Genomic DNA, 12,129 nt, shown 5'->3' on the forward strand with positions numbered 1-12,129 from the left:
TAATTCATCATTCACATCTATATAAAGGAGTGTTGTGTTTGTTATTAAAATAGCATAGAAAATAAAAACAAATCGTGTTTCACTATTTTCTTTATTATATTTATAACAATATGTTTAGTAGTATAATTAATTAAATATAATCAGTCATTTATATTCATCGTATATATATGATGAATAAACAGTCATTTATATTCTCTTTCTTAGTTGGGCCGTAAAAAGTTGAAATATTCAAAAACTAGGTTTGTTTTTTCATTTACTTTTTTCTATCTTTTCCAACAACTTTTTGTGGATCAAATCCGAGTTTATTGAAGGACTTTTGTTGTAAATGAGGAGTTAACTATTTTTTCAGCATTTTTTATTTTAATGTTTATGAAATGTGTTTATATTATGTAAAGGTTATGTATAGAGCTTCAGTAATCATTTTGTTATACTAGCTGTACACAGCTGTAATAAAAAATTAAGCTTCCATTAAAATTACTCAGTTTTTCTAAGTTCTGGAATTGAAATTCCTGTTTCAAATTTATTTGTTGATAATTGAACTTTGAAAAAACTTTTTTTTCAAAATAGACTTTTGCTTGTAACATTTAATTTTGTTAGTATTGATGTTGGGAACCTCTTATGATACATTGTTAGGTATGATGGGCCATTAGATGTAATTTTTAATTATTATAAATTATTCTCTTTTAACATGTTAAGTGCCATGCAGTTTTTCTTTGTCATCCATATGAATGCCATTTTCATTGACTGCTTGTATGACCATTGTCCATCTTTTCATTATTTTGTTAAAATTTTAATATTTAAGTAATCCTACCCTACCAAAGGGCATTTGTATGTCTGTGAGTGTGCCCCTTAGCTTAGCACATAAAACACCAGTAGTCCGAGTGATGTCATTCCATACAAGAATAAGTAAGTAATAATGTGCTCAGATAACAGGCACCAAAATGTACCAATCACTAGCAGAAAATCCCAATTTGTTAGTACATGTTTCATAATGGTCAGGTGTAAACTTGTTATATTATTATGTATTTATTATTTGTACTTGTTTTATTAATAAAAGAAAGGGATTATTAGTTAATATTTAGCAGTAAAAAAAGGATTCTTATTTAGTGGGAGAGAGTCAGCACATATCCGGCTGGTGCACAACGTGGTCCGCTCTGCGCCAATAGCAGCAGCTGGTCTGGCAACTACTTAATATTCTCACAAACATGAGGATACAAACCTGTTGGAGGTCCAAGGGGCAGAGCCCTGATCAGCTAGTTTCTAACTAAAACTATTATAAAAAAAAAAAAAAATTGGATCTTAGTGTAGGTCTGATTGGTCTAATGAGTTGATATTTCATTTCTCAGTGATGATGAAAATAGCGTTATTGGTTTGATTATTATTTTCTGCTTTTACCATATTTTTTTTGCGTTAGAGCTGATGAAAGGTTATAATAACTCAGGAACTACCATGTTTAAGGACAATTAATACACATCACTGGAACTGGCCACAATAATGCTGGCTACCAAATGAATCTGACCAGATTCATTTGTCGGAACACTCTGCAAGAACAAAGGGACTTCTAGCAGACTTTACCAAAAAATACAAAAAGGTGAAATGGTCATACATGAAAATGAAGATGGAATCATTGTTTCAAAGTAGTCTGACAATCGGGAAGTGTACATGCTGCCTACAAAGCATTTTGCCGTCTTTGTTGCTTCAAAAAGCAGATGAAACCAGAATGTATTAAAACCTCTGGTAGTAAGTGAATACAATAAAATGAAAATGGGCATTGACATTTTAGATCAGATGACTTATGATTCTGAGGCAAGAAAAAGTATCAGGTGGTCCCACAAAGTCGCTGAAAACCTTCTTGGCACTGCAATAATTAACACTTGGCTAGCTTACAAAAACAAACAAGGCACTAATAATTATATGTCTAGCACATCTTTTAAGAAAAGTCTTATTTATGATCTTGAAATACCAGAAGAAGAATCAGTGGTAAGAGTATTGAAGAGAAAATCACAACATATTTTAATGGAAACTGAAGAATTCATTTGATACGTAATTGGTTTGCTTGGCATTTCTCCCGCCACCTCCCCATTCGGTCACCCTAAAGCATTAGACTGAATGTCTGTGTCACAAACGGCTGCTGAACCTCGAAACAGTTTAGCGACCAGTGTCCTAACTAGCTCCTAGAGCTAACCTAAAAGCATAAGTGGAATAAGCGTGGTACCATACACCACTCGCTTGCGTGTTCCACCGACCACTTGTCATATATCACTAAAATGAGTAGGTGCACCCCATCAACTACTAAAACATAATTAAATTTATATTGTCAAAGACAGCAATTTGCTGCCACGCCTAGGCCACTGAATGCCAGCAAGTACATTTTTTTAATTAATTCAACATCTGTATTCAAATTACTAGTTGTTTTTAACGATAATTAACATTTTATTAGTATTGTATTTTAAATCTATTTTTTATTTGTTTTATGTTTTTTTTTATAACATTTTTTCTTAATATAATAATTGTTATTATTATTCATTTTTTTACTATAATAATTATATTTACATTTTTTTATGTACACGTTTGAAATAAATAAATTAAAAATCTTAATTTATAAAAAAAAAAAAATAAAAACATTAACACCGGTCTGAATGGACCGGTAAAAATAAGACAAAAATAATATCAAATATCTTAAGAAACATGTGTCAAGGAATGAATTGGTAATTGTGCTACGTAGCTGTTTCCTTATGCTAGACATTCAGTACTGAAATGTTTCAGGATGGCTCTGCAAGCAATATAAATTGTTGCTATGGATACTGGCAGTTTGGAAGCATTGGTCCGATTGATTGGGTGAGTTATTTATTAAACTCTCCACACGATGTTCCTATTGGTCCAACAAGGCACTTAATGTGTTAATAATAATATTTTCTCATATTAATTTTTTGTTCATTTTATTTCTTTTTTCAGAAAGGAGAAGAAATTCGGCATACCATTCATTTCTGGTATGATTCTTGGCCAGATCATAAAACACCTGCGAATGCACACTCTCTTCTTTGTCTTGCAAAAGAAGTAGAAATTGCAAGATGTTTAGGACATGCACAAAAACAAAATAGTCCTTCTGTATGGTCTAAAGGAAATGAAAGTCCAATTACTATACAGAATGAATGTAAATCTCAGTTTTTATCTCCTCATTCAAGAGAAATATCACCCAATCATGAATCTGATATTAGTCCACCTTCATTAAAAGAGGTCAGTCCTGTCTTAAATTTTGGACATTTGGAATTTAAGGAAGACATTGATACCGAAACTGAAGCGTCACAGCGTTGCAAAGATTCTTCATCTGAATTAAATTCACCCATTAAAGATTGTAATCTTATTTCTTTGATAAATGAAAAATCGATGAAAGAAGATGTTTTAGTAAGAATGGATTCTTCATACCCTGATCGAGTCGATAATGAATATCAAAAAATTGAAATCGGTGATAAAGAGAGCGATAGTTTGCATGAATCAAGACAATCAGAAAATTCTAAAATTGTAGTACCCAGTCAGCAACACCAGCAGGTAGAGAAAACTGATGTGTTGAGACAAAATGCTGTGGGTATTAGACAATATTCAAGATTTATTGATGCTTATACTCACTACAATGGTAAAAAACGATATAAATTTGGTTCACTCCCACATGACTGTCCTGTTTATCCAGATTTAGATCTGGATAGTGTTCGGTCAAAATCTGTAGAAACACCTCCTACTTGGATTGAACCGTCAAAGGACTTCAATCTTTCTTCAGTACAAAAGGATAAATTTGAAGATATACCCACCAATGTTTTTAATTTTGAAAACTTATCTATATCTCAGATATCAGGAGAAAGTAATGAAGATAAACCAAAGGTTTCAGAACGATGTGGTCATCCAGAGTGCTTAGAAGAATTAAAACAATCGTTCAGCCCTCGGTGTAAGTTACAATCAGGTAATAGTAACAGTCGTGCGGCTAGATTGTCTGTTGATAGTCCTGGGTATACTGGAGATTCACGTGGAAGTCAGACGAGTCCGTTTTTTAATGAAACAATTCCATGGTTGCAAAGCAGAAGCTGGATGTGGTCATCAGATAAAGGTGATGCATCACCAGCTTCTGCAAGCTACCTTAGTAGTCCGAATTGGTTTGAACAAGGTGGTGTTCCACCTCCTAGAGAAGGGTCTCTGACAGGACTATTGTGGGCAGATGTTCCACGAGGTGTTTCATCTGGTCCAGTTGTTGTTCACTGCAGTGCTGGAATTGGTCGCACAGGTTGCTTCATTGCTATCTGTATTGGTATTAACCAGCTACTGGGAGAAAATAATGTTGATATCCTTGGAATTGTTTGCAGGATGCGGTATGACAGGTATGTATTTATTTTTTTTTATACAGTTACGTAAATATTATTGTACATAAATTATTGGTCATCAATATTTCTGATAAATACTATTTAAAAAATTCATTTCTGTTTTTTTCATAAAACTGATTTTAATTTTTTATGAAATAAATTAATGTTGACCTATGTGAATTAAATAAAACCTAAAGCATCTTATATATGAAAGATGTTTTCCGATCTTTTATAAGTAATTTTCATTTCACTAGTTTTTATTTTATTAACAGACTAAATACTTCATTCTGTGTAACTAGTTCCTTTGAATTTATATAATCTGATACATAATGTGAAGTTTATCATTTAATCATATTTGATAAATTAAAATTTCTAATGTTATTTAAAGCCTTGTATGTTGCTCAGTCTCATACTTTCATGGTCCTGAGATCTGGTGAGATGTTAATCTTTTTGGAATTTGTCACTTATTTTCTGGAGGAAAATAAGTTTTTTCTGCAGTATATATAACTTTATGCTTGTAATCATGCACAAGCTGAGTAGAAAGTGATCCAAAACTAAGAACAGTTTAGGCATATGCATACTGTCAAATAGTTACTTTTTAAGTAAATAGATTTATAGCTATTTGTTAGTGACTTATTATTATTATTATTGTTTTTTTAAGTTTATTTCACATTGTCTCATGTTTATTGTTATACATTTAAGTAAATAAAAATTAATTTCTAATACTTGGTTGGAGAAAAATAGAATATTTAAAGATATAGAATGATATATGATCTGCATCTTAAACTAGGATTAGGCTTGGCTTTACATCACTGACATTTAGCCATTAGGCTTGTTGTCCAGATGCTGGGCAGGAAATTGAGTCTTTGGAACCAGTCCGTAGCTTTTTCAAATTTTGGCGTCCTCAGTATAGGAGCTGTATGTTTCAGACCTACATCCACAGAACTGGAAAAGAAATGAAGAAGAAAAAGGGATGACTGATTAGAAAGGAAAATTTCATGCCCAGAACAAAGCCAGGGGAGGATTAAAAAAACCGATTAATGTCAATATGATGTTTAATATTAATTTTATAATTTATCTTGGTTATGATGTGTACTGGCCACTGTATACTTAGTGGTTATGTAATTACTTTGTATTAAAGTTGTCTGGACAGTTTCTGTGGGATTGCTGCAGTTTCTGTAACAATACAAACTGGTAAATTACTGTGAAAAATCAATAATCTTAAAAATTTAACTATCACAGCTGTCATTGATTTTTTACAATGGCAATGATTATGCAGCTGATCAGTGTAATAAACAGTATAAATGATATTTGTTTGAGACTTTGCATGCTGGTACCCAGTTCAGGGTATCAGTGTAGGGGGAAATTATTTAACCCTATATTTTTCCTTTCAAGTCACATTGGATGCTCGTTTTTCTTATAATTAAATATACTGTTTTTTTTTTTGTTGAGAATTATGGGTGACTTTGTTTTGTTTCAAGTCACCTAATACCATTACGTTTTATAACATCAGATTTGCAAACATAATAAATTAGTGGCATAACTATTGTTATAATTGTTTTACATTTTTATTCTTTGTTTGTATTGCAGAGGTGGAATGGTGCAAACAGCCGAACAATATGAATTTATACACAGAGCTCTTGCACTATTTGAAAGATCATTACCTGATCAGTCAGGTGAATGAAATGTTTGTCGTATTTCACCTTGAATAGGTAATATTTGACTTGTTACAAATTGTTTGATGATCCATCAAGAAGAGGATCTGTAGTAACTCGTTTGAGGTTAGGATTGATGCTGACTTCGGTAAGTCGAGTTGATTTGATTAAAGATAATTTCAGCAGCAGAAACTAGTATTATGGGTATTATTCTTGTTGTTATAGGATAAAAAAGTAGTTCTGTTCTTATCACGGTATACCACCCATGAAATTGGACAGTTATAATTAATATATATATATATTTTTTTTTTTTTTTGAATAGCTTATGATATTCTTTAGAGAAAAATTTTTATTTCAATTTATGTGGTAAACGATTAAACTTTGTTAAAGTAAAATGTCAAACAAGTGAATTTTTTAATTGTTTTTATCTGCAGTAAACAATCATTAGACAATACACTAATCCTGTGAATTTTAATTATTTTTAATTTGATGTTTGTAGGTATGTGTGTATGTGAAAATCATCTACCCTTACTTTCATTATAAAAAATAGGATTGAATGAGAACTTAAAAAGTTTATATTAAATAAATGTTTACTTGTTTTTAATTGTAACGACAGAGTTCTCATTTTATATTGTTAATTAGTCTTTTACATAAGTTGTAGATGATTATAATGCAATAAACTGTGATTATTTTGAAGCCCTTTGAATCTTTGTGTGTAATAATATCATGCTATTTTTCAAGCCATATGGTAAAATGGATTTAAAATTGTGGTTCACATGATTTCTTCCCTATGTCTTGATTTTTTTTTAATTTCTGTGGTTATACTGTTAAAAGTGCAAGGGAACATTAAGAAAAGGAAAATTAAGTGTAGTAAATAAACTATTAATTTAATTTCCTTAGAAAATGAAAGATCATTTATCTAGAATGACCAGATTTTGGTAACAAAAATTAAAGAATAAATTGATATTGTGATTTCTATTTATAATCGACAGTAAGGATCATGCTTAAGGGATTAACCTGGTTTAGTGTGTTAGGGGTAAGATATTTATCTGCAGATCGAGTTGAAAAATGTAATTTGATTAGTCCTGTATTCTGTGAGATGTATTCTGGTAACCTATATGTCTTTGTAGAAGAATTCTCTCTAATCATCTCTTTTAAGATTTAAAGCTTCTTATCAGATTTATGTATGTTTCTTGATTTTTAATAAACGTTAGGAACTATCTTAAATTATCTAGTAAACTTTAATCTGTGAGAAAAATGTTAAGCTTCTTTTCCCCCCTCTCGTACAAGTCAATGGTTCTCAATTTTTTTAAGTTAGGGACACTAAACTTTGATATATTTGTGTGCGGAACTCTTACATTACAATATAAGTTTAAAGTGTTATTTTTAAAAAAGAATAAAATATCCGTACTGTTTGATGTGATCATATTTATTTATTTTAAATTTACATAAAACTAAAGTTAAAATGAAATATATATTTATTTTAATTCTTAAGTCTAATACAATAAATAACCTTGGTGATCTATGTAGATCTCAGCAATATTGGGATGAATAAATGATAACGCCACTCACATCTCCTCTTTTAAATTTCCAGTGTCTCGCATTTCTTTGTTTTTTTATTAACCATTGTTGAAAATCCTGCTTCACAAAGATATGATGTAGAAAATAATAACAGAGTTCAGCGCTTTGTTTTTATTTTTAACCCTTTTAGGACTAGACAATTTTTGCCCAATTTAGGGACCACCTTATTTTTGGAGGAGTTGAGAAGTGCAGTTACTTGCTGAAAAAGACCGAGGTTAAATAGTGTATTTTGCAAGCTTTTTGTTAAAACGCTGTAAAATTACTTCTAAATAAGTTAATGACATGATTTAATAACAAAAGTTGGCAAAATTTTTTTTGTTATTGTATAATTACATTAAATTTGTTATAAATTATTATTGCAAATTACATTAAAATTTCTAATATTTTTAAGTTTGGTATGATGTAGCTTCAAAACAAGAACTTTTTTTTATCATGTGAAGCCTAATAATTATTTTTATAATACATCTAATAAAGTGTAAAGTTTCAACTCATTTGCGTGAAAAATAATGAATAAATCATAAAAGTAGTATTTTTTTTTCTTGTAAAATCACTAATTATAATGTAAAATGTTATATTCCAATTAATTAAAGCTTACGTTTTTCCAGTTCCATATGTAGTAACAAGGCACTGATAATAAAAGTTTAAAACTTTTATTTAAACTTTTTAGGTTTTTAAAATGTTTTATTTGCTATTGTGCTTTGAGAAACAAAGAGTGCCTTAATGGCACATGGAGCATATTGTCCTTGATTTTTCCCTTTTTCTTGCAGCTTCTGAATGTCCTCTATTTGAACAGACCTAACAAGTTATTTCTTTTTTTCCTGGAAGTTTTTCCAGTTGTCGAGAAGAGATGCTGCACTATTACTATCACCAACCTCTCCATGCCATTGCTTCTCCAACCTCTTGAGTGATAGAAACAATAAACAGGTATATGTCAAGAGGCTTAGATGTATTTTGTGTACATGTTTTTAATTGGTATAAAATATATGAATTTAACAGCATTCTAGAGAAAAAGTTGAAAGTGACTTTTTTCCAGTATTTAACTACGTCACTCATCTAGATATGAATATTACATCATAACAAATGCATCAATCCCACCTATATAGATGTTGTAATGTACGATGATAGCAGGTTTCTTCTTTGTTACAAAAAGTTTACAAAAGTTTCTTCTTTGTCTACTGCACTGTTTAGTAACTGGTATTTTTTTAAATTTTATTTGTGGTAGAAATTAATAATGGTTCAGTCTGCATTTTTTTCTCATGATAAGTTAATTAACTAAAAGTGTTGTATTACCTTCTTTTTATAAACGTTTTCTCCTACTTTTAATTTTTTTTTATAGCTTCTGGAAGACCCTTTTTATTTCGCCTGATAATTCATGTTACAAACGTTTGTTCTGAGTAAAGCCATTTTATCAGAGGAATACTAGTACAAAAAGGTATCAATAAAAATTATACCCCTTTTTCAAATAATTACAAGACAAAATAATTTTTTTTACAACAGTATAGGCTAGACAAATATTTTTTATGTCATTTGAGTCTGCAGTTGACTTTGCACCTTTATATCAAAATAACTTCAAACAATATTTTGAAACGACATTGCATAAAACCCATGATTCCTCAATGAAGATTGTGTTTATTTGGTGATTGGCTGTGTAGTAATATTGAAATATCTTATTGCAATAATCTACCTCAGGTTGAAATTTCTGAGATGGCTCATAACCATATTCATTGCATTTCGGCAACTTAGAATTGTTAACCATATGAAAGAATGAAAGGATATTTTCAAATTAGCCTGGGTAAACATTTTGCCAAACCATTGAGTAAATTGGGAGTCATTCTTACTCCAATATGATTTTATTATCGGTTTTCTATTTAGGCCCATATTAAAGATAACAATAACAAAAGCCAGTATTTCGGATGAACTGGTACCCAAGACTGTAGATGTCAGAGGTGAAATTCTGGTAACCCTGTTCATGGTAGAAAGGAATTGGTTACCATACATTTTATTTCTCATATAAATTAGTTTAGCAGTGTTTTTAGTGAAAAATAATTTGAAAAAGTCTATTGGATTTCTAGCTGTAGAAGGAATATGTTTAAACCCACCGGGTTGGTCTAGTGGTGAACGCGTCTTCCCAAATCAGCTGATTTGGAAGTCGAGAGTTCCAGCGTACTAATATTTCATTATTAAAGCAAGGGTCTCGATGTTGAGTCTTGGTCAGGTTTATATTCAGGGTTCACTATTATCACTGAATATTATTATCAGGGTTCGCTATTTATCACTGAATATATCATAAATACTGCTATCATTACTATCAGAGTCAGATAGAGCATGTTCATGGTCTGTTTCATTACTTCTGACAAGTTATTCTGTCATTATTAAATACATTATTACACACTTAAAACAAAAAATAAAATAACTAACATAATAAATACCAATAATATAACTATACAGACAAAAAAAAAATTAAATGCGCACAAGAATACAGTAATAATGTAAACAAGCACATCTGACTTTATGTAAACAATGACATTCATGCTGGGCTGTTACTGGATTGACATCAGCAAGTGGTGTTCTAAACAAAGAGCTATCTTAGTTGATTTTGGCCATATTATTACATCATTTATCAGGATTGCCAACTATTTTCATAATAGTATTATTAACATTACCCAGAATCTTCTAATAATCACATTTCATACAAAAATCAGATTAAGTAACTAGAAAAACAAAAATAAACAAATCGGGCGATAGATCGCCCTCTTGGTTTTTCTCACATTGCATGTGTGGGCATAAATTGCCCGCTTAGTCCTAAAAGGGTTAACAGTGATCTAGAAATTTTCATGAGTATTTTCAATGAACATCAACAGTGAAGAATATTTTTCAAATTTTTCTTCTATTGTCATTAAATGTTCAGTTATTAAAGAAATGGTTTCTTAATTGGTATCTAGCATTGAAGGGAATATTTCTGTTTCTTTCCTTGGTGTATTTCTTCCATAGTAAAAAGTTTGTTTTTTCATTGCACATAGTTTATCAGTTGATATAAGAACGTTTTTGTTGTTTCCTTACATATTTATATTGTAATTATTGAAGTAAGCAAAAATATACCAAAATATCAACCAAAATATACTAAATTATTGCACCATTTTCATTTTCCTGGTATGTAGAAAAAGTTTCATGTTCTTCTGTTTTTAAAAAAACTAGTAATTTGTTTTTTAAATGCAATGCATGATTTAAAACTTTTTCGTGCGACAACCATCTTAAGTCTATATGAAGAAATAAACATTCATAGTTTGCATCCATAACTGAACAAAGATGTTAAAAAATTCAGCTTTTTTATGAGTCTCATCATAATAAAATTAACCATAGCAACTACTTATTCAACACCTCATTTAGGTCTCCAGATATTGTTTTTATGATAAATACTTCTCGTTCAAGAAACAGTGACAAAATGTATATGGATGGATTGATTCTTTTCGCTTAAGTCAGAAATCCTTTAATTGATCCCACTATTTATGTTGCTTTGTCAGTATGAGAACCAGTACTTTGATTCCATTATAGTTTTAATCTAGTTATTTGAGTTGTCAAATAACTCCTAGCCAGTTGTACATCCCAAAAAGCTCTTTACAGCATAAAAAATTAATTTACGATTTTCTATTTGTAAATAAATTGTACAAAGCCCAAGCGAAGTGCCTATCAGTTAATTCATCTACTTCTAATGCAAAAAGTATGTTAACAAGTTCGCCTGTGATTCTGTTTTTGATGTTGTAGGACATGTCATTAATTCTTCTGTAAATCATGTCATCATATACCGAAACCTTCATAATTTCATTCCTTGGTTCTACAAACATAATTATTACAACTTCACAGCTGACAGTTAAAATAACAGATTAGGTTATCGTGTGTGGCTTGAATTTCATTGCTATTAACTCAGCAATTTTGTACGATGCAAGTTGAGCCTTATCACTTACTTTCATAATTTTTTTCAGATTGTTTTGTTTGTTTACTGTGAGTTTCCAGCAGCCTTTAAAATATTATTTATTTTTTAATGAAAAATTTGTAAGTTCACTTGAAAAATTATTTAATTTAGCCATTGCGCCGTTAGGTAGTGTCTTTCTACGCACAATGTTGAGAGGAGTTGGACAGTCTATATTTCTGGTCCCGGTAAATCTGAATTTAAATATTCATCATACAAGTGATTGACATTTTGAGTTGATTTCCCCATTTTTGTTTCTTCTGCATTTTCTCCAACTGTTTCTCCAATAGCATTATCATCATTCTAATCAGTACGCAGTCTTTTTATGAATTTATCTGTTGTATCTTTCTTAAAAAAATATAAAATTAATGAATAATATAAAGCAATACTTACATTAACGCAAACTGTTTAATTCATAAAATTGAATAAGATCACTGGAAAGGATATCAATGAAATAAATTTCACATTAACTTCTCAGAATTCAAATATACACAGAATATATGTCGCTTGTAAACTTGCACAGTTTATTTACTGTTATAGTTTATTGTTATTTCATCTGCCCTTCCCCTATGCATCC

General features: G+C 30.4%; 1 protein-coding gene across 1 annotated transcript in view; it reads left to right on the top strand.

Annotated features, from left to right (window-relative positions):
- LOC142317943 (uncharacterized) overlaps window positions 1-6,294 on the top strand; it is a 45,613-nt gene extending 39,319 nt beyond the window's left edge. The window contains exons 9-10 of the mRNA XM_075354478.1: window positions 2,956-4,367; window positions 5,940-6,294. Coding sequence (XP_075210593.1) covers window positions 2,956-4,367; window positions 5,940-6,033 — 1,506 coding nt within the window. The 3' untranslated portion in view covers window positions 6,034-6,294. The remainder of the gene's footprint in view (window positions 1-2,955; window positions 4,368-5,939) is intronic.
- The last annotated feature ends 5,835 nt before the right edge of the window (window positions 6,295-12,129 follow it).

Source organism: Lycorma delicatula, chromosome 1 (assembly GCF_047948215.1).
Source record: "Lycorma delicatula isolate Av1 chromosome 1, ASM4794821v1, whole genome shotgun sequence".
Classification (NCBI taxonomy): Eukaryota; Metazoa; Arthropoda; class Insecta; order Hemiptera; family Fulgoridae; genus Lycorma; species Lycorma delicatula.